A 21,171-nucleotide genomic window follows, 5' to 3' on the forward strand; every position below is an offset into this window, starting at 1 on the left:
GTTTATTTATTTCGAGAGAGAGAGAGAGAGAGGGAGTGTGTGCGTGCACACAAGGGAGGGGCAGAGAGAGAGGTGAGAGGGAAATCCCAAGCAGGCTCTTCACTGTCAGTGTGGAACCCCACTCGGGGCTCGATCACACAAACTGCGAGATCATGAACTGAGCCAAAACCAAGAGTCAGATGCTTAACCGACTGAGCCACCCAGATGCCCCAAGTTTTCTAATGGACACAGTAAAAAACTGTGAAAAGAATGACGTCGATTTTAAACTGAACATGGCCACAATATTATCACTTCACTGTGGAAATGACTCTCTTCCTCACGTGAAGCCTCTGAACTCCAGTGTCCAGTTAACCCGCGCAGCCCCTCGCGCTTGGGTGCCCAGGCCCCCAGGGTGCAACGTCCGTGTGCGGCAGCGGCTCCTGATGGGACAGTGTGGCTCGGAACGGCCTACCGCCCTTCCGTAAAAGTTACCATCTTAGAGAAAGACTTGAAATGTCTTTGCCAAGGGGTGCGGGCCCACGCAATGCCACCAGGAGGCGGGGGGCGGTCAAGGGGAGGGCCCGCGTCTCACCTGATTATATATGTTGTACTTGTTGAGGTGGTTTTCGTGAAAGGTCAGCTTGAGAAACTGTCCCACCGCGTCCACGTAGACGGACTTCAGCTCCCGGGCTCTGCAGCCCGTCTTCTCGTTGTCACAGAGAGAGACATAGCTGAAAGAGAGCACGCGCCAGAGTCACGTTGACAGGGACCGTCCTGCGCAGCGGAAGTGGCCGCTGCTACCACTGAACTCCACAGGGTTAAATACAACTTAAGTCTAGAGTGGAAAGACCTAGGGAAAAAGCTCAGAAGTTGCATTCTAACCAGGCTTCTTAAAACAAGTTCTAGATCTGAAGGCAGAGACGAGCTCTATGGATGAAAACGACAGCCCTGCTTACAGAGCATATTCTACGTGGGGCGGCTGCTCAGACACCATGTCCCCCGGCAGCAAAGACAAGTCTGTGACACAGGACCAACTGCAGGGGGCGATCCGTTGGTTTGCATCGCACTGAGACAGGCAGTCGGGTTGACAGTTCCCACCAGACCTTTCCAGGTCACGCTCACCCGAGCCTTCGAAAGCGCTCCGCCTGGTAGGGCACGAAGTACTCGGGCAGGCTCTCGCTGACGTAGAACTCCACTTTGCTGGGGATCATGTACTGGTGGGCGAGCAGCTGCAGCTTTCTTATTCGACACCTCTCCACCATCTGGAGAACGATCTCTTGCGGAAACTGGCAAAATCTGAAAGCAAACCATTGTTTTTCCCACACGGTCACGGCTGCGGTTTCCAGCCATGTGCGTGGCGCTCCCCACGTAGCAAGGCGGTCCGGGTGCTGACGTGAGGGCCCCACGCGGCACGGCTGCTCCCTCCAGCCTCCAGCTTCGCAAGGAGGGGCTGAGGCTCTAGTTCACACCCGACCTGTGTGAGTCAGACTTTTCACGGTAGAAAACAGTCCAAAATGAAACCTGAGGTTTACCACGAGATCAATACTTCAGTCTTAAGAGGCTGTTCTAGTGGGCAAGCAGGGCCGAAGGGTTTTCCCCAGGAACCCAGATGCTTCAGGAAAACCATGTGCTTGGCGAATCCCGAGCGAAGGGTGCCGGGCAAGAATCAACACTGAGCGAGGGCCACGCGTGCCTGGTGGTCCGCAGAAGCCTGCGACTGGCCACTGTGGAGCTTCTAATTTTGCTTAGTACGCGACACAGCGCGTTAAGAACCTACACTGGAAGTCAGAGAACCGCAGTGTCAGCACAGCCCTCACGCTGCGTGATCTGATCACGATGAACAACAGAGCACAGCGTGTGGGCAGTAGACGCCGCGCCCGCTGAGCTGGCACACCCTGGCTCACAATGGTGGGGCATCCAGGGCCCCGGGAGGGGGACGCACCCAAGGAGGGGACGGGTAGAAGGGGCTCGGCGGCCTGCAGGGTGTGCTCACTCCTGCCCCCTGGTTGTGCTCCCTGGCCCTCCTCCGCCACCTCTCCAGGCGCCTCCCTCTCCACTGAGAAGACAAGAACCTCAGATGGGGCTGCTCACTCCCCGAATGGGGTGGTGTCCCTGCCGGTGCCCCGCCCCCCCCCCCCCAGCCTCCTGAACAGTGATAGAGCCAGCCTGCCCTCGAAACTTCCAACAACACACAGATGCACTCTTAAGAACCCCCCATCCTAAGAAACCCCTCCTGTGACCGCACTGGGGCCTGGCTGCCAATGTCACGCAGGAGCTGTCTGTGGCCACCAGCTCAGCTCTTCACGCACCCTCCCCAGTCCCTCCAGGGCATATGCTGCCACAGCCAACTCTGGCCAAGGCCATGTGCAGTGGACTTCCCAGTCCTGCTCTGTTCAGTCCGCAGCTCCTGGCCTCCTCCTACCTTAGGGCGCCCTCCCCTGGGCTGGGTTCCAGGCTCCTTCCTCTCCCCACACTCACCATAGGGGACCTATCTGACCACGGCTTTAGAAACCTCCTGCGTCAAGGAGCCCCAACTAAACGTTGCCTGGGTCCAAGCCTACGATCTAGCTGTGACCTGACATTTCCACGCAGACACCCATAGATGTTATTAGACGTGACAGACAAAAACTCCTGACCCCTGCCACCTTCCCCCATCCCGTGCAGCCAGTCTCCTGGTCCCCTGCTTTGCCAGCTGGGGCCCTCCTCCCCATCCGCTGTGGCCTCCCTCCCTCCCCACTGCTGCATGACGAGTGCCTGCTTCCCAGCAGCACACAGAAAAGAGGAAGGGAAGAGTGAACAAAGGAACACCAGGCTGAATGCAGGAGAATCTGCTCAGCCTCTAAGTCCAGCTCTAGCTCCAAGGGACGTGCAGGGGTGACGGGGCGGGTGAGCACAGATCTGATGGACTTTCGCCCCGGAGGCACAGTCACCAGAAATCTGCCAGCACTAAGGTTTTGAGGTTTTAAAGATGAAAAGCTCGTAAGAGAGATGGCTCTGGGGCAGAAGGCAGCTAGTGAACACCGGGAACCAGAACCAAGCAGAAGACAGCTAGTAAACACCGGGAACCAGGAACCCAGCAGCTTGTGACTCGAACACTCCTCAGTCGCTCACGGTGGTCAAGTGTGGCTTTAGACGTTTAAGATAGTTACTATTTTCAAATGCTAAGCACAAACGTCATACTCGGTGGTGAGATCATTCTGGGCACAAGGACACTCTGAAAATCCTATAGTATGTTAAAAAAAAACAAAAAACCTCCAAAATTATTTAAAGAAAAATAAGACACCAGACAAAATCAGAAGTTCTAGGCTTTTTAAAATCCTTCAAAAACCGGGCCTGTAACTCAGTTGTTCAAATGCAGCTTACAGAGTTTGTGCACGTATCAAAGCTGTCGTTGAGGGACACTGAAGAGGCCACAACGGGACGGTGGGAAGCGTGAGAGGCGTGGACACTGGGGAGGGGTGGGGCGCACTGGGGAGCTGGCCCCACAGGCAGGAAGCCTGTCAGGCACTTGCATGATGGGACTCCTATGGTTTCACCTTTGGGGAAGACTGACGACCTCTAAGGAAAAGGCTTAGTTTCAGAAAAATACCAACTCGTATAATGTTACTCAAGCAACGGACAGTTTAAAAGGTGTACAAATATTCCAGACGATCAATTGAAAGAGACGTTCTTGGTTAAAGTTTGGGGCTAACAAAACCTTGCCCACAGGAGCTCGGCTGTGAAAGCAGGGACCTGCAGACACACAAGCCGGCACGGGGCACAGTGAGGACGCGAGGCCCGGCGGACAGTCAGGGGAGACAGTTCAACAACCGTGGCCGGTCAGTTTCCGCCCTCTCCCCGTATTTGTGCATTTCTGAAGCCAACGTCACTTAATGCTCTGAGGGAAAAAGATCCAACGAATTTTCTTTAAAAACACAGAAAGAGGGAAAACGCCCACTGCATCACTACGCAGACGGCACCGCGGCACGAAAACAGCAGTGTGGTTCTGAGGCCTGAGTTGCAATAGAGCAGAAACTTAGCAGGAAGGGAGCCCGCCGGCCCGCCCTCGCCCCCCCACCCCTGCCGGGCCCACCTCACCTCGGTGACCTCCACCCACTGACGGTAGGTGCGTGGATCATTAGTTCCCGGGCACTGAAGCCATCTTCGTGCCCAGAGGAGCTGACAACAACGAAGCCAATCTTGTGCGGCATCCTGGGCGCCGGGCTGGTTGTAAGGGCAGGAAAGACTTCTTTAAGAGAAAGGAATCGGCAACGTTTTAGACCACGGAAAGGGTCAGTTCGTGCCTTGCTAACAGACGACATAATTCACAACATATTCAGAATTTCCCCATCACTTTGAAAGAATCTAGTTTTTTGTTAAGCATTTTTCACAGGAGCCTCTAATTCTACTTAAGGGATCATTTACCTTGACTTTTCCCAAACACATGTCCTAAAAACATGATCACGTTGTGGGCTGAACTGTGTCCCTCCAAAGATAGGTTGAGGTCCTAACTCCCAGTGCCTGTGAATATGACCTTTTTCGGAAATAGGGTCTTTGCAGATGTAATGAGGTTGGGATAAGGGCGTCCTGGAGCAGGGCGGGCCCGATACAGCAGCACCAGAGTCCATTTAGGAGACACAGACACACACACAGCCAAGGAAAGGGCCAAGCGCCCGGGGCGATATGTCTACAAGCCAACGACCCATCCCGGCAAGTACTGCTGTCACCACCAGAAGCTGGGACCGGCAGGGGCGGTGGCCCCTTCAGAAAGAGCGTGGCCCTGCCGGCAGCTGGATTTCGAGCCTCTAGCCTCCAAAGTTTTGTTGTCCTAAGCCATCCAGTTTGTGGCACTTTGTTATGGTAAAAACACAGTTTTGCTAAGATAAAAATACCAAATTTTTATTTTTTGTTAAATCTGAGTTAGAAAGCAATGTCACCAGCGTGTTAACAAGTTACACAAAAGTAAGAGGAAAGGGGCAGTTTGATCAGCAGCGTGGTAACGGCTGACGGCAAGCACACGCCCGCAGAAGGGAGAGCAGGACTCCAGGGAGGCGGGTCGGATGCCGAAGTGGCACCCGGGGCCTGCGGGAGTGACTGACTCATAGCAGATACTTAGCCATTGGTCGAACGAATGTTTTATGCCATTTTTTAGTGAGCCGCTCACAGCTGAATATCATTTTGAGGGTGGATGTTGCGACGTCTGGTTTTGCCATCCTGTCCCTGTGTGAAGACGGCACCCGCCTGCAGTTTCCCCCGCACGCTCCACATCCCTCCCTGGCAGCTAGTTCAGGGACGGGAACAGGAGAGCAGGACCCACACTGGACCAGCGAGGCTCTCCCCAAGGACTCTGCCGCGGCTACTGGGAGAGAGAAGTATTCTTCCTGCTGGGGCTACGGCCGCAGAATATTTCCCAGGGGCCTCCTGGAAGCCTCCTGTGGGGAGGTCCTGCCAGAGAGCGGGCTGACACGGGGCAACAGCCACCTTGGGAACCCTGAGGTTCAGCCACATTTAAAGCCCAAACTACTCATAAGCTTTGGGTTATTTTCGAGTCGTTGAGCCAATCAGATTCCTCTTCAGTAAGCCAATCCGAACTACCTTTAAGTATCCGCAATCAGAAGAATCCTCACTAACATGGATAATAAAGAATTCTCCAGAAAGTTCTCTGGGATAGGACATACTGTCAACTGAAATTCTGAATGGGATGTGACATATAAACATATCCCGCAAGAAATTTTGCTTATTTTAATGTGCTTGGTGTGTGATCTAGATCTTTCTTTTACTTCCATCCTGAACCTGAAAAGGCCCACATGCATAAATTACTGGCTGGTACTTGCTAACGTTTCTTGGGCTGTGGGAACAAAGGCATTCCAAATAGAAAAATAAACCATCATTAGGGAGCCTGGTTATTTCTGATGCAAGCTCACTGCAGGATGTCACAGTACCGGAGGAAAGCTGAAACTCGCCCAGAAGGTAATGAAAGGCAGTGATTATATTTGGGGTGTGCCTGCAGGGGTGTGGGTGGAGCCCCACCTCTGGCCTCACCAGGGCAGGGATTCGTCCTCTGCAGGGGCTCTCAGCCTGCACTCACTCCCCACGCCCCGACCATCCTGCAGATGGCTGAGTAGGACTGAATCTCCTCTTCTCCACCACTCTTTTCTAGAGGACGACTGTGGCCTGTGGCCAAGTCTCCCTGTCTGCAGCACTCCTCCCTCCCCCAACTATCCTGTGCTTCTCCTCACGCCCAGCTGGGCTCATCAGCATCTGTGTCTTCACTCAGAGCTCCAGATGTGCTCCCTATCCCGGGTTGAAGGGTCATCTGTGTCCTGACCCAGTCTGCTGTTTGAACCCCCACTTCTTTTTTTTTTTTTTGGGGACAGAGAGAGAGCATGAACAGGGGAGGGGCAGAGAGAGAGGGAGACACAGAATCGGAAACAGGCTCCAGGCTCTGAGCCATCAGCCCAGAGCCCGACGCGGGGCTCGAACTCACGGACCGCGAGATCGTGACCTGGCTGAAGTCGGACGCTTAACCGACTGCGCCACCCAGGCGCCCCGAACCCCCACTTCTTATCATGAATTCTGAAGTCCAGCCGAACTGAAAGTTCTATGTCTCTGCTCTGAATTCCTCAAATCCCTCAATCATCTTTTTAAAAAAACTTTTTATGTTTCTGAGAGACAGAGAGACAAGAGACTGTGTGTGTGCACGTGCGAATGGGGTGGGAGAGACAGACAGATAGAGAGAGAGAGAGAGGCAGGGAGACAGAGGCTCCAAAGCAGGCTCTGCACTGCACAAGCTGCACGAGCCATGAGATCATGACCTGAACCGAAGTCAGACGCTCAACCGCCTGAGCCACCCAGGCGCCCCTAAATCCCTCAATCACCTTCAAGGGCAGGGCCCACGACTTCCTGTTCCACCTTGGAACTGTAGGTGTCTACGAGGTACCTTCAGCTGAATGTGATCATGTGGACACTACCTTTGAAGCACTTGCTGTGCGCCAAGGACTGTCCTCAGCCCTAGACACACACTTACACCTTTGTCACACTGACATAGGTTTGTTCACGCCAACCTCAGGGATAAGGAAGCCGAGACACGGACAGGCTGTTGCTCAAAGTTACACAGGTAGTAAGCTGTGTGGGCAGAATCTGTGTTTAGCCGCTCGGGTTCCGGAGTCTCTGCCCTTGAGCAGTCCTCTCTGCTAAGGTGCTAAGACTTAAACATGAGACTTCCAGAGTCCTAACGAAGGAGGTGTCCATTTACTACACTGTCTCAGTAAGCCCCAGACAGAGTGCGGGCCTTCAGGACCCAGGTAGGAGGAACGCCTGGGCACTGTGAGGACAACACTACCCCACTGTTTGGAAACGATTCCTTTCTGTCCACCTTCTTCCACGGCCCTTCCACCCTGCACCCTTTGTGGGACCCTTTGTGGGAACCTTCAAGGGCTGCGTGATACCTGGAGTGTTACTACAGGACGCTATTATCAGCCTCTGTGAACCTCACCACTGATATTTTGGGGAAAATCAAAGCTCCCCGAAATACTCGGCTCCCGGCAAGTAGGACCGCGGCAGCAGCAGCAACGGCTCTCACCTCGGCCTTGCGGCACACGCTAGCGGCTGCGTGGACGAAGGCAGCTCAGCGGTAGCCTCACCAAGTCTATCAAAACGCAACTTTCTGAGATGTTCTCAGGATCGTTGACCTCCATGAATCAAAGCGAAACAATTCAGCAACTTCCGAACGTTTGGCTACAAGATTAGGAGACAAACCTTGTTTCCATTGTTCTTTTGCGGAAACCTAACTGTTAGGCGGGTGAAGAACGGTTGGCCAGGTAATCTTAAAGGCCGCAAGTGCCGCCGAGCGCACGTCCGAAACCGAAGATGGGTGGGGAGGCGGGGGTGGGGAGCCGCACCGAACCCGCACGGCGGCACGACCGCATTCCTCACTCACTCGGGTCCCCGTCAGCCGTGCGGCCCGAACACGGAGGTCGCGACGTGCAGAAAGTACCCGACGCTAAATGCGACGCCGACTGGAGGCAACCGCAGGCCGGACCCTGGGCTGCGGCGGGCGGAGCGCGGGCAGCGCTCACCCGGGCCCGGGCACCCCGCTCCGTACGCGCTCCCGGGCCCGGCCCCCTGCCCCTGCCCCCAAGCCCCTCGGCCTCCGCCCTCCGGCCCCCGGCCGCGCCCACACCGCCAGGCCCCGCGCGGTGTCGTCGGGACTCCCGGTACCTGTCAGAACGGAAGGCCCGCCCGGACCTCGGCGCCCTCACGGCTCCCAGGGCCCTCCGCCGCCCCTCGGCAGCGGCTTCCGGCGCTCAGGCGGCGCCTCCTCCACCGCCCCGGGCCGGCCCGCACCCCCGAGCCGCAGCGGCGGTGGCCGCCGAGGAGCAGCCCCGGCCGCCTGCGCCCAGCGCCAGGGCCGCGGCCGCCGCTCTCATGACAACCAGACGGGCCGGGCTGGGCCGCGCCTGCGCACAAAGCGGCGTCTCCCCGCCTCCACTTCTCCGGGCCTTCTGGGTAATGGAGTCTCGGGGAGGACGGCGCCTGCGCACAGGCGGGGCTGCCGCTCCACTTCCCCAGGCCTTCTGGGTGATGAAGTCCCCGGAGGACGGCGTCTGCGCGCAAGGCGGGGCTGCACCTCTGCTTCCCCGGGCCTTCTGGGTAATGGAGTTTCCGGGGGGACAGCGCGCGGCCCGGGTCTCGGTCGCAGAGCCCACCGAGCTCCGCACCCCCGCCGCTCAGCTGATTTCTGGGTCCTGGGCGAACAACAGCCTGAGTGGCCGGCCAAGCAGGTGCCGCCGGCGGGGCCGGAGGTCCTGAGGATGTTTACGGTGTTCCGGAAGCCCAAGACGTTCAAGCTGCGGGCTCTGCACAGGACGAAGAAGTTTGGGGTGGCGGGGAGGAGCTACCAGGAGGTGCTGCGGAAGGGGTGCTTCCACTTCCAGGTGCCCGGGGCCGGGGTTCGGGTGCCTTCACTTGCAGGTGCCCGGGGCCGGGGTTCGGGTGCCTTCACTTGCGGGTGCCCGGGGCCGGGGTTCGGGTGCCTTCACTTGCACGTGCCCCGGGCCGGGGTCCATGGGACCTGGCGCCTCCTCAGACTTCTTCCTGTAGTCACTCAGCCCTTCAGCGGGAGTTTCTGGAGGGTTCTGGCGCAACACCTCCCTCTTCTGACCGTGAAGATTACGGCAGCTCTGGCCTGAGATTCTGGGACTCCCTGTTCTAGTGCATATCTGCTAACTTGCTGTGTGCTCCAGGGCACAGTCAGTGGGCCTCTCTGGGCCTCAGTTTCCCCTTCCGTGAAATGAAGGAGTTGTGTTCACAGACCAGCACTGTTGTCGCAGGGATTGCAGTCCTCATTCTCACTGGAGTCTCACTGTATTTGTTGTCTTGACCTGGACCTGGAACAGCGCGGGTTGTGGGGGTGTGTGTGTGTGTGTGTGTGTGTGTGCGTGTGGGGGCGGGACCGTCAGGAGTTGCCCTGAACGCTCATAAAGCTGACGAGCGTGGAGGGACAGTGTTAGGAAACCAGCGGACCGTGTGCCGTTCACACTTTGTCAGCCAGAGGCAATGAGTCATTTTCAGGAAGATGTTCGCTTTAATCATCGCTCAGGAAAACGGAGTGTGCTGAGCGGGCGTGTCCTGATACCAGTCGGGTGATGTGTCCTCATTGGTGGGGGTGTGTTTATGGGCTTAGTGGAAGCAGTCAGGCATCATTTTCTGAAACGGGCTCCGATTTTAAGTGCCTTTAAGGAGCCCGTTTCGAAAGGATCTGTGTGGCGAATCCTGTGGAGTCGACACCGCTAGGTATATATTTTTATGTGACTTGTCATATTTTCGAACGACGTGTAACCCCGGCACGATTTTTTAAAACACAGTTTTTTTCTGATTGTGAGGACCGCAGGTGGAAGGGCCTCAGGTTAATGCTCCCAGGCGGCCCGCCCAAGACCCGAGACGTTAGCTTCCTGCCCTACCCTCCCTCTCCGCAGCTCCCCATCACCGGCTCCCGCCTGTGCCTCTACGAAGACGGCACCGAGCTCACCGGAGACTACTTCTCGAGTGTCCCTGACAACTCGGAACTCGTGCTTCTCACCTCAGGCCAGACCTGGCAAGGCTGTAAGTGGTGGGGACGTGGGAGAGTGGCGGGGAAGCCGGCCCGGCTTTGGAGGTGCTGAGGGCCTGCTGTGGGGGACCAGCCAGGGAAACGGAGAATCTTCTCGCTCTGAGCTCCCCAGGGGGGAGCCCTGAGTCGGGAGCCTGGTTGTCCAGTTGGGTGTTTTAGGTGTCTTTTCTAAGTTATGTGAATTTTATGTTCGTTCTGGGTGTCCTAGTAACTCCAGAGGGCAGAAGGGAGGGATCTGGGGGTTGGGACCTGCACAGGTTTGTGGGTAAGGCAGAGCCAGAGAGAGACGCCATCCTGTGTCGTCGGGCCGTGCGAAGGGAGCGGTGGTGGCTCAGGTTGTGCTCTGTCTGCTCTGTTGGTGTTTGCTGATGTGCTGTCACGTTGGGGGCCCATCAGAGGCATCGCTTCCAGGCGTGATTCTTTAGGGGCATCCGGATTTAAGAACCAGCTCGATGACAAGTTGCACATTGGAGCTGTAGGCCAGGGGCAGAGCGAGTGTGCCTTCCTGGCTCTTGTGCAAAGTGGCTTACATTTCAGGAGATGCTTCTGGTGCTCCAGGAAGTGGGAGCCCTGAAGACAGAGATATCTGCCTCTTTGGCCGAAGGGACAGAAAGGGGCCCTAGTGTGGTGTACGTGTGGCTTTGCCCTGCGGTTGGGACTCCGCTGTTAGCAGTCACATCTAGTGTCTGCTCCAAGGTTGCAAGCACTCTATCTCTTTGGGGCCTTGTCCTTCTAGAGGAGGCAGCCAGAAAGCAGAGTCACTGTGATGCCTCCTGGGACGGCCCCTTGCAGGAGGTGGGGACTGGGCAGGACAGGGCTGAGAGCCTGCCTGGCTTTTCCTTTTCTTTCCCATTTCGTGGTGGCGAAGTGAACAGACTAAGAAACACGGACTTGTTCAAGTGTGTGAATCATGAGAGATTGGGATTGCATCTCAATATTTTTTTTAAGTTTATTTATTTATTTTGAGAGAGAGAGAGCACAAGTAGGGGATGCAGAGAGCAGGGAAGTGTGAGAATCCCAAGCAAGTTCCACACTGCCAGTGCAGAGCCCGACGTGAGGCTCGAACCCATGAACCGTGAGATCATGACCTGAGCCATAATCAAGAGTTGGATACTTCACCGACTGAGCCCCCCAGGGCGCCCCACATTGTTGTCGTTGTTTTTAAAGAAACGGGCTGTTTTCCAGAGTGGGAACGCCTGTCCCACGGCCTCAGCAGCCTCCCCCACTTCTGGCTTCGCCACTCTTCTATTTTAGCCATTCTGATGGGCGTGCAAAGTGTCTCCGTGTGGACAGCTTTGTGTTCCTGCTGGTAGTGCAGTTGACCATCTTTCCCTGGGCTAGCAGGCTGTCCGCCCGTCCTCGCCCAGAAGGCGTGTCTTTGTCTGTTTGTATTTTGTCCATTTTCTAATTGGAGTTTTAACTGTTGAGTTTCGGGTTTTTCTCAGAATACGTACTGGATATGAGTCTTGGTAGACGCGTGGCTTCTAGGGATTTCCTCCTGCTCCGTAGCTTGTCTTTACATCCCCAGAACAGGCTCTTTCACAGAACAAGTTTTCCATTTCGATGAAGCCCACATTGCCCGTGCTTTCCTTTTGTGCTCATGCTCTGCACGTGAAGACTGGAAACTTGTCACCAAGCCCTGGGCCCGGAAGCGTTTCCCTCCTGCCTTTCTCGTCAGTGGATATGATCATGTGACTCTTTTTCTTTAGCCCACGAAGGGTGGGTTTATACTGGTTGATTTTCGAGCACTGAACAGCCTCTTGTCCCTGGAACGACCCGCTGGGCCGTGGGAGCATCGTTCTTTCTGTGGGTTGCCGCTTCTGTTGGCCAAGGTGTCACGAAGGGTCGCGGTAGACCGTGGTTCCACTGGGTTCTAAGCGCTGGCTGGGCTGCAGTCAGGTGGGTGTGGGAGGCTCCAGGAGGGAGGTCCGGAAGGAGGCCTAGAGACGTGGGAGGTTTCGTTTGGGGAAGAGAAGGGCAGCGACCCACCAGCTGTGGTGCCTCCACATCCAGCCCCTCCCCACGCTGAGGGGTGGGCAGCCAGGCCCAGGGGAAGGGCTAGCTGGCATCCGGGCAAGCCCGGGGCCCCGGACGCCCCTGAGGTCTGGCAGGTCCAGAAGCGTGGTGATGCTGGGCGTGCGGAGACCCCTTCCTCACCGCAGCGCTCAAAGGACCGCCGGCTTTTCTGTCTGTGACTCTTCTGGTGGCAGATGTGAGTGACATCCATCACTTCCTCCACGCGTTCCACAAGCCGCAGGCGGGGCTCATCCAGGCTGCCCGGCAGCTGCTCTCCGGGGAGCAGGCCCCGCTGCGGCAGAAGCTGCTGGCCGACCTCCTGCACACCGTCAGCGAGAACACCGAGGCTGAGACCAGGGCCGAGGACCCGCCGTGGTTCGAAGGTACTCCGGGGCCCGGAGCAGGGGTGGGGCTTGCTGGGAGCTGGCCACGCAGGGGACACCAGGTCCCACTGCAGTCCCTGGGCGGGGGGCCTGCCTGGCTTCTGTGTGCTAGAGGCCCCGGGACTGGCCTCCTTACTCCTCTGTCAGTTGTGGGAAAGCGTACGTGACGTAACGTGTTCCGTCTGAATCATTCTAAGCGTACGGTCTAGGGTCGAGCACATTCTCTGTGGCGTGCAGCCACCACCAGCATCCGTCTCCAGAACCTTCTCACGTTCCTCAACGGCAGCCGTCCCTATGTCCCCTCCCAGCCCCCACCCTCCACCCGGTCTGGATCTGACTTCCCTCGGGGCCTCCTCCGGGGGATCACACGGGACTCGGCCCTGAGCCTGGCCTGCTCCACGAGACACAGTGCCCTCGGGTGCACGCGTGCTGCAGGATCTCCCTCCTTCAGGCTGGATCTCGTTCTGTGGTGTGGCCGGACCGCGTTTTGCTTGTCTGTCACCCGGCCGTGGACACTTGGGCGTGTCCACCTCGGGGCGCGGCCTTCAGGCCCGCCGGAGCCGCCCTTGGACTGCAGGAGAGGGGGTTCGGGTGCCTGGAGCCGAAGCCCCTCTGTGGTGTCTAGATGCCCACGATGCAGGTGGGCCAGAGAACCCTCTCCAGGCAGAGGGCGGGAGCCCATGAACGGGACACGATCAGCACGTTTCTCAGACGAGGCGGGTGGCACTTGCAGCCTGCCGCCCGGGAGAGGATGGCCGTGGACTCCAGGGGGGTCTCGTCTTCTCTTGCTCCTGGCAGGTCTGGAGTCTCGATTCAAGAATAAGTCTGGCTACCTGAGGTACAGCTGCGAGAGCCGTATCCGGAGCTACCTGAGAGAGGTGGGTGTGCGGTGGCGGGCACGGGGTCGAGGCGAGGCGTGGAGACGGTGCCCGGAGCTACGCGCCTCTGCAGGCGGACGGCCCCGCCGGGGCCCAGCTCGCGGTGTCCCTGGGGTGCAGCTAGCGGCCGGCTCCCCGCACTCTGCCCTGAGCTGGCCTGAGCTGGCGCCCGGTGGCACCTGGGGCCTTGGCCCCCTTTCTTTTTGCGCTGGAGTCTCAGTGTGGGTTTTGAATAGAACCGACCTGTGAACATCATCACCCGTCAGGTGGTTGGATTTTGACGTGAACTTGTCTTCATCCGGCACTGGCTGTGACAGACGCCCACGTGGGTGGGTCCTGGCCTCTTTCCCCACGAGGACACTTCTGTCTCCAGGCTGTGGCCCTGGGTGGGGGGCCTGACCTCCGAGAACTGGGAAGGGCTGAGCTGCATCTGCTTTTGGGGTGCTCCGAGCCGTTGTGGGTGTGAGCTCTGACTCCACGGGCCCAGGAAGGAGATGACATCCTTCCTCCCCCCTGGGAGATCCGAGAAGCGAACACAGATGGAGATTTAAAGCTTCGGTGCTCTCACTGGACGTGGCTGTCCGTCCCCAGAGAAATCTGTGCCCAATGTGGCCTCTGTCCTGCTGCCCCCTCAGCGAAGAAGCAGAGCCCACGGACAGATTGGCGGCACGGAGGGCAGAGCTGGAGCGGTATCCCGTCCCGCTCAGAGGAAAATTTGGTCCCGTGGCACTCGCCTTTTGCCATGAGGGTGGGGGTCTGTGCAGCTGCCTTCCGACCTCGTACGATGGGACAGAGGTGGGGTGCGTTCCCTAGGCGCTGACCTCTGTAAGGATGAAACATGTAAGAGGTCAGCTCCTCAGAGTGGACAGGAGTCCAGGCCAAGATCCCGTGACCCCTGCGCCGGGCCCTCCACGCAGGGGTGAGATTGGGTGCTCCCTGCAGAGGCGTGTTGGGGGGGGAGCTGCCCCTGTGCTCGTGTGCTTGGAAGGCAGTCCCGAGGCCGTCTTGCCCCCTGACTTTGCAGATGTTCTTCCTGCCCCGCTCCCTCCCCCTCTCCCTCCATGCCTGCCCGCGTTTCTTGGACCGTAGATCGCAGGGTCTATGGTGCAGGACGATGCACGGCCCGTGCTCCACTGAGAAGGAAAGCTCAGGACCGCGGTGTTTAGGCCCCTGTGGTCTGGCCCGGCTCTCCCACCTTCTCTGTCCTTCCACCTCCGCTCCACCTGGCCACCCTTGCCTGCCCCCTGCTGCTGCCGAGAGCGTGCTTCCTGCCCTGGCCGCCCCGGCCTGTCTCTCAGGCTGTGACCCCCTCGGCACCACACAGACCCTGCCGGGGTCTGTGCCCTGTTAATGTGTCTGCTGTCCTGTTGCTCGCACTCGACCAGGAGCCCCGTGGGGAGGAGGGGGGGGTCTTTCTCTGCCTCCCCCTGGGTGCTCAGCATTTGGCTGCATTGTTGTGAGCCTCCCTCCAGCTTGAGTGGGCAGCGTGGGTGGCGGGCGGGTGACGTTCCTCGCCTGCCTGCCTCTTCTTCAGTTTCTTCCCACGTGGCAGCGGCGAGCGCCAGGGAGACGGGGCCAGGACTCCCGGAGCTTGAGTCTGTTACGTGGCCGACCCTGACCCCGGCTGCACGTCACGGGCCCAGAGAAGCTGGCCGGGCTTGGCCGGCCAGGGACCGTGTGAACTCAGCGCACTGGGACCCCAGGCGGCAGGGTCCCCGAGGGCCGTGGCACCGAGTGGACTCGGAGTCCCCCGACCGCGCCAGCCTTCAGCGATGTCCCTTGGCGTCTTCAAGGTGAGCGCTTCTGCCTCCATGGTGGGCGCGGAGGCTCAGGAGGAGTACGTCCGGATTGTTGGCCTCATGTGCCGGAAGCTCAGGGCGGAGCAGTACCACAGCAGCTACTTCGACAGAGGAGCCGAGGCGGACAGCCGGCTCTGCACACCCGAAGGCTGGTTCTCCTGCCAGGTGAGCCGGGGGCCGGGGCCGGGGCGGCCCTCCGGGCATCAGCTCAGCTCGTGGTTCTCTGGCTTCAGTGGCCCTGGAACCCCCGGACGGTGCCGGGAAAGACCCCCCACCTCCCGGCCCCCAGCTGCTCCTCACAGGTCTTCTGCCCACTTCCCGGGCGGTGTTGCTGCCGCGGGCCGGGGCCCTCCTTCGAGAAACGCCGGTGGCAGGGAGTAAGTACGCGGGGCACTGGGGACGGAGGGCACCACTTGGCCCCCTCGGGAGGAGGGTGGTGGGCAGAGGAGAGGACGGTTTCAGAGCTTCTGAAACGTGGTGTGTCCCCGGGCAGCCGTCTAGGTGACGGCTCAGATTTCAGGACTGGTGGCCAGATGTGACCCTTCGGGCATTAGTGTGGCCTGACTCCACTCCCTGGCGGGGTGTGGTGGCAGCAGCTGGGAGCAGGGTCCTGGGCCTCCTCCTGGACACTCGGATAAATGACAGAGATACCGCTTCCCAACAAGTGCTACCACCTCTGGGGAACAGGGTCACAGTCTGGAGGCTTGGGGCCGGCGACCTTTGCGAGGACGGGCAGGGGCTGTTTCACTGCCCGTGCTTCCTTCCCGGCCTCCTGGACCCCATGCATTTCCAGCAAAATGCTCCGTCCCCACTGGTGGCTTTTCTAGTGCCACTGAGGGTACGGAGCAGGCCCTGGAGGCGGGTGTGGGACCCAGCAGGCGCTCGGTTGGGAATCCGGCATTCCTAACAAGTATCTTACTGGGGGTAACGAGGGAGAGGGGGCGCCGTTCCAAAGACAGGGTTCCTGATTGCCCCAAGCAGCACACCGTTTACCAGGACTAAGTCCCCTACCGGGGGCTCGTCAGTCAGCGCCTCCCGCTTGCCTGAGACCCGGGGTAAGGCCCTTCGAGGACCTGAGCTTGCTCTCTGTTGCCTAGGGTCCCTTTGACGTGGACAGCTGTGCATCCAAACACTCCATCAACCCCTATGGTAACAGGGAGAGCCGGATCCTCTTCAGTACGTGGAACCTGGACCACATGTGAGTACGGGTTCCGCAGAGGTCAGGAGTGCTTGTTGTTGAGAACTGAGCTCACAGACCCACGGGGCACCTGCGGGGGCCTGTCCCTGCCGTGGCGTCCGTGGCCTGCCTGCCGGCTGCCTCGTGTTTCATGTGCCGAGCTTGTGGGTTGTGGACCCAAAGGTGTCCTGGGTGTGCGTGGGGATGGGTGCAGGTGCCCACTCCTAACCTGCCTGATTAGGTGCCCTCCACGGTGGGGGCCTCCGACAGGAGCTGGTCCAGGTCCTTGTCCACGTGCGTGCGACCTGGTACGTGGCCCCTCGGTCACGTCCGGCTCCACCTGTGGGGCCCAGTGGGTGGCTCTCACCGCATCGCACTCTGGGGGTGTCCTGCCCCAACCAAGCAGGAGGTGCTCAGAGCAGGGGCTCTGGGTGGTTACTGTGCGCGGGGCATTTCCTGCTTTCACTGGGGTGCGTGGAGGCCGGCAGCAGTGTTCTTCCACGTGGACGAGCTCTTTCTCAAAAAGGCGCACAAGTAAAATTGTGTTATCTTCACAGACTCTTTTCTGGAACATAATGATGTCCTTGTCTCTGCTTTGTGAAGACAGAGGTCTTCCAGTGCCCTTCAAGTGGCTCTATCACTTTGGGGACAGGTGGCTTTGCACATATGTAGGACATGACAGGGACAGCTGAGGCTCACTTTCCACCCCTCCTGGATGCACCCCTGTCCTCGCTGGGGAACCGCTCTGCTGCCATTTGCGAGCGTCCCTGTGATGCCTGTTTATATAGACCTTTACCCCGTAGGTATGATTTGAAAACGGACGTAAGTGGTATCACACGTGGTGACTCTACACCGGGCTTTTCCGTCCTATGTCGTGCTCGCGGGGATGCGTTTGTGGGTTTCGTGCACTCATTTCAGCAGGTGCAGAGTGCCTCGCTCTTTCAAGACAGTATCGTTTGAATATCCATTTCCATCCCGGTAGGCGCTTCTGGCCGTCCACCTTCCGCTATTACAGAGCCCCCTGGGTTGAGCGCGCACGCGGGACCGACCTGCATGGCCATGTGGGTGTGGCCCGTGGACCGGCAGCGTCCTCAGCATGTGGGGACTGGTCAGGAATGCAGATTCTCGGGCTCCGCGCACCGTTACCCGGGTGCTGGGGATTGGGGTGCACGTTCAGGTGAGGAGGCTGTCCTGGTGCCTGAGCTGAGGAGCTGCGCTCCCCTCTAGGCAGGGTGCTGGGTCTCACCCCTTCGATGTGCACGGAGCACCCAGAGACGATTGCCGGGTTCTCCAGGTCATCTGTCGGCTACTTTCCGTGCCCCGCTGGGGCGTGGGGACATCGATCTGGGGGCGGTCCCAGCACTCAAGGGGCGGAGCAGGCCAGCCTGGAGCAGAGTGCAGACGAAGCAGCAGAGGCTGGAGCAGGGTTGTCTGACACCCTGGTTTCAGGTGCATTTTCTCTGTCTCAATACAGTACTTCTGTTTTCCGGCAAATCGGCCTGCTTCTCTGCACACGTCTGACTTCCGGTTTTCTGTCCTATTTCAGGCTCGTTTCTCCCAGGAGGGTCCTGTGGGCACTAAATGTTCTTTGGTCTTGGAAAATGTCCCTCTGGCCTCTACTCCTGCGTGGTCATTTAGCGATACTGAATTCTGGGCGGTGGGTGTCCCGCCTTCAGAACTTTGAAGACGTGCTCACACTCTCCCGGCGTCTGCTTGGGAGAATTCTGCCCACAGCCTGTTCTCTGCCGTTTCTGCGGACATTTCAGATTTCCCCTTTCTCTTTGAACATGGCGTGTGTGTGGGTTTAGATCCTTAAATTCTGACCAGGGCTTGTCTTTGTTCCAAAGACAAGTTTCTCTTTCGTTTTGGAAAACACCTAAGTATTTTTTAGTTACCCCTTCTCGGCTTCTCTCTGTCCGGCTTTTTTGGAGCTCCCGCTGGCCGCACGTTGGACCTTCTCGTCCTGTCTCCCTTGTGCTGTGGGGGTGGTGTCGGGGAGCCCTCCGAGGCCTCTCAGCGGTCTGTTTCAGAGTGCTCTAGCCCAGGTCCTCCGCCGGGGTCCTCGACCTTTGCGGCGTGCTCCTTGTGAAATCTGTGCGTCTGGATTCAGAGTCCACCCTCGGTGGGGACTGTGTTTTCTGTGCACTGGCTTGTCCTGTCCCCACAGGGTGGTTTTGCATTTGTTTCTGCCGGACACTCACGGAAAGCCAGGGCTTCCCATGGCTCTGAAACAGTGGAGTATTAATTTCTGCCTTGGGTCCCGTCCCCTGTGGCAGGTGCAGTCGGACTATGGGTCTGTGTGAACGGTGAGCCGAGGGTCCTGGGTTTCCTGGTGACTGTGGAAATGGTCACGCTGTTGGTGCGCCCGAATCATGCCTCCTGGGGCCTCTACCTTGTGTGTTGTCCTCACCCCTCCCGCTGCTGACCGAGGCTCGGCCATGTGGCTCCAGCACACAGGACGCCAGCGGACGCCTGATACGTGCTTGCGCGCTGGGGCTCCTTCTCTTTGAGCGCTGGCGTCAGTGGGGAGGGCCCTGGCCTGGCCTCCTTGAGGGTGAAAGGCGCCATGGGGAGCAAGGCCGCCCCCAGCCAGCCCTCCAGCGTCGCGCAGCCACAGGAGCGGTCGGGGTCAGCGGGCGCCCCCCTCTTCTGGGGCTGGGCAGGCAGCAGTAGGTAGAGGGTAGGGTGGCTTCCCCTCCCTCCCGGAGCCCCGGGCGCCCCTGCCGCTTCCCTTCCGCTTTAATGGCTGGACTGGGGTCTCGGTCCCACCTCCCTGGCCCTCCCCTTGGGCCTCTGTCGGGACCAGAGCCCCAGTGGGCTGCAGGAGGGTGGCTCGCCCCTGCGGATCAAGTGTGGACTTGAGTTCCTGGCAGTGGGGAGCCCTCACCTGCTCAGCTTTGTACCTCTTTTCCCTTTTCTTCAGTGTTTCTCCGTGTTGTAGGGACAGGTGGGCCCAGCATGCTGCAGTGGCCCTCCTGGCCTTGTTTCTATTCCTCGTGTTATAAGCTCAGTTCGCAAGCTTTACCTGTCAGTACGCGGGCTTCGAATGGTGTGTAAGCAGAACAGGTTTACACAAAGCAGTATCGCGATTGTCTCCAGTGGACACACACACAAGCACAAGGTCGTGGTTGGGAAGACAGACGTCAGGCCCTTAAGACTCTCCCCAGGGAGGATAGGGGCTCAGCTTTACTTCTGCGGTTCAGCAGGGGAGGTGCTCCTGTGTCACCACGGAGACGGGTGTCAGTGGGGATGGGTGGCATAGGGCTCCACCCCCTTGCCCTGTGTACTTCTCAGTACTTACAAACACGCACCGCCAGCCCTCCTCCGTGAGACATTCAAGCTGCTGGCCCTGGGGCCGCATGCGGTGAGGACCGTCCCCCCAGCGCTGCCCCTGCTGACAGCCGCGGCCAGAGGAGGGGTCACTGCCCCGCTGCTCCTCGGGCGTGTTTCCAAGTGCGGCTCCTTTTGATACCTGAACCTCTGGCCACGTGTCCTCCTGTACGCCCCCAAACGTCAGCTCCCATTTGGGCCACAGTGACCGGGTGAAGCCCTCCAACGTGTCCCCGTGCTGCCATAGCAGGCTACTCGGTAGGGGCCGTGGGACGCCGGCAGCAACCGTGACCCTGTCTCGCCTTGCCCTGCAGAATAGAAAAGAGGCGCACTGTCATCCCCACGCTGGAGGCCGCCGTTGCGGAGCGGGCCGGCAGGGAGGTGTCCTGGGAGTACTTCTACGGCCTGCTTTTCACTGCACACAACCTGAAGCTGGTCCACATCGCCTGCCATAAGAAAACCAGCCACGGGCTCCGCTGTGACCCACGCAGGATCTACAGACCCCAGACGAAGCCGAAGAGACGGCAGCCGGCCCGCAAGTGCCAGTGATGGGCCAAGTGTGGCACCTCCTCCCCCGGCGGGCACGTCCTCCCGTTGGGCACTGTTACTACGCTTTTGCCGCTGCAGTGGTTTGTGGAAAAACTTCACAGAGCCCTCCTACAAGTTCTGACCTCGCTACACTTCCGAATCTGTGTTCGCACCTCCGACGGCCCGAGTGCCAGCGGACAGGCTAGCCGTGCCCTGGGGCGCGCGGTTGGCTCAGGAGCCCTTCCGTCCCTGCTGGGCGGCCCCCGCAGAGACGCAGTGTCAGGCCCGACGTGGCTGCGCTGGTCCGAGGCGCGGGCATTCTGTGTCAGCTCTCTGCTGGGTCTCTGCTCCCGGGCGGATGTGAGGCTATATCTGCTGGACTTTTCCGGATGCTCCAAAGAGTGGCAACCCATTCAGGGTGAAATGTTTGTAAAGAATGCGCAGGGACACGCGCTGCTGTATGGTTTATGATGGCAGAAAGCGGGAAACCCTCTGAATGCCTGTCCACAGGTGAGTCCCGCTTGTGGTATCGTGCTGAACCGCGGGAAACCGCTGGCTTTGTAGCTCAGAAGCTGTCAGAGGCCATTAATTTCTGGGTTCGTCTTCCATGTGGACCTAAGGCACAGCCACGTGGCAGCTCTGTGTGTTTCATACGGAAAAGGGAAGCTGTCAAGTGCACAAAGCATCCAGTGGCTTGACCATGCAGAGGACGATCTGTTGGTTTTATAAAAGCCCACGAGTGTATGTCACACGCACGTACAAGACAGTCAGGAAACACACCGTCAGGACAGCAGTAGTCCTGGAGGACGGTGGGTGGGTGGGGGGTACCGGATTTTAAAGAGCCAATTTCCTAAATCATGTATTTTATAATACTTGAAGTTTTTGAAATGATCACTTATTTCATGATCCTTTAAACATTGATTTTTTAAAATCACAGATTTTAATATTTGAATTTTTACATTTATTGTATAATCATAAAAAGCAATAAAGA

The 21,171-nt window shown here is 58.5% G+C and overlaps 2 protein-coding genes across 9 annotated transcripts in view; one reads left to right on the forward strand and one right to left on the reverse strand.

The window, feature by feature from the left end:
* Positions 1-7,695, reverse strand: part of CEP104 (centrosomal protein 104) — a 35,370-nt gene extending 27,675 nt beyond the window's left edge. The window contains exons 1-4 of one of the 2 annotated variants that reach the window (XM_086715480.1): positions 7,541-7,695; positions 4,057-4,207; positions 1,102-1,275; positions 572-710 (exon numbers count right to left, since the gene is read on the reverse strand). In XM_086715480.1, the coding sequence (XP_086571606.1) occupies positions 572-710; positions 1,102-1,275; positions 4,057-4,169 (426 nt within the window). In that variant the 5' untranslated portion in view covers positions 4,170-4,207; positions 7,541-7,695. Of the gene's footprint in view, positions 1-571; positions 711-1,101; positions 1,276-4,056; positions 4,208-7,540 lie in introns of those variants that run through there. The other variant, XM_086715481.1, reaches the window with a different exon arrangement.
* An 878-nt stretch (positions 7,696-8,573) lies between these two features.
* DFFB (DNA fragmentation factor subunit beta) lies at positions 8,574-20,929 on the forward strand. 7 transcript variants are annotated; one of them, XR_015254394.1, is made up of 9 exons: positions 8,574-8,894; positions 9,936-10,062; positions 12,232-12,468; positions 13,267-13,346; positions 15,140-15,310; positions 16,243-16,343; positions 16,880-17,771; positions 17,869-19,371; positions 19,967-20,091. XR_015254394.1 is itself a non-coding variant. In XM_086715484.1 (7 exons), exons 1-7 carry the CDS (start codon positions 8,772-8,774, stop codon positions 20,199-20,201), a joined length of 1,074 nt encoding a protein of 357 aa, XP_086571610.1. In that variant the 5' UTR covers positions 8,581-8,771; the 3' UTR covers positions 20,202-20,929. The 7 variants fall into 7 exon arrangements, 3 of the variants coding, with proteins under 3 accessions (XP_086571610.1, XP_025767921.1, XP_086571611.1); XR_015254395.1 differs by having other exon boundaries at positions 16,880-17,499; positions 17,617-19,371; XR_015254396.1 differs by having other exon boundaries at positions 16,880-17,125; positions 17,305-19,371.
* Positions 20,930-21,171: the final 242 nt, after the last annotated feature.

This window comes from Puma concolor, chromosome C1, assembly GCF_028749965.1.
Source record: "Puma concolor isolate L17-30 chromosome C1, mPumCon1.1.hap2, whole genome shotgun sequence".
Classification (NCBI taxonomy): domain Eukaryota; kingdom Metazoa; phylum Chordata; class Mammalia; order Carnivora; family Felidae; genus Puma; species Puma concolor.

Bases quoted from the DNA above. Each gene is read 5' to 3' on its own strand.
- DFFB (XM_086715484.1), top strand. From the start codon at position 8,772: ATGTTTACGGTGTTCCGGAAGCCCAAGACGTTCAAGCTGCGGGCTCTG. The intron at 10,063-12,231 runs GTAAGTGGTGGG...TCCTCACCGCAG, and splicing joins AGGCCAGACCTGGCAAGGCT to CGCTCAAAGGACCGCCGGCT. The intron at 13,347-15,139 runs GTGGGTGTGCGG...GGCGTCTTCAAG, and splicing joins TCCGGAGCTACCTGAGAGAG to GTGAGCGCTTCTGCCTCCAT.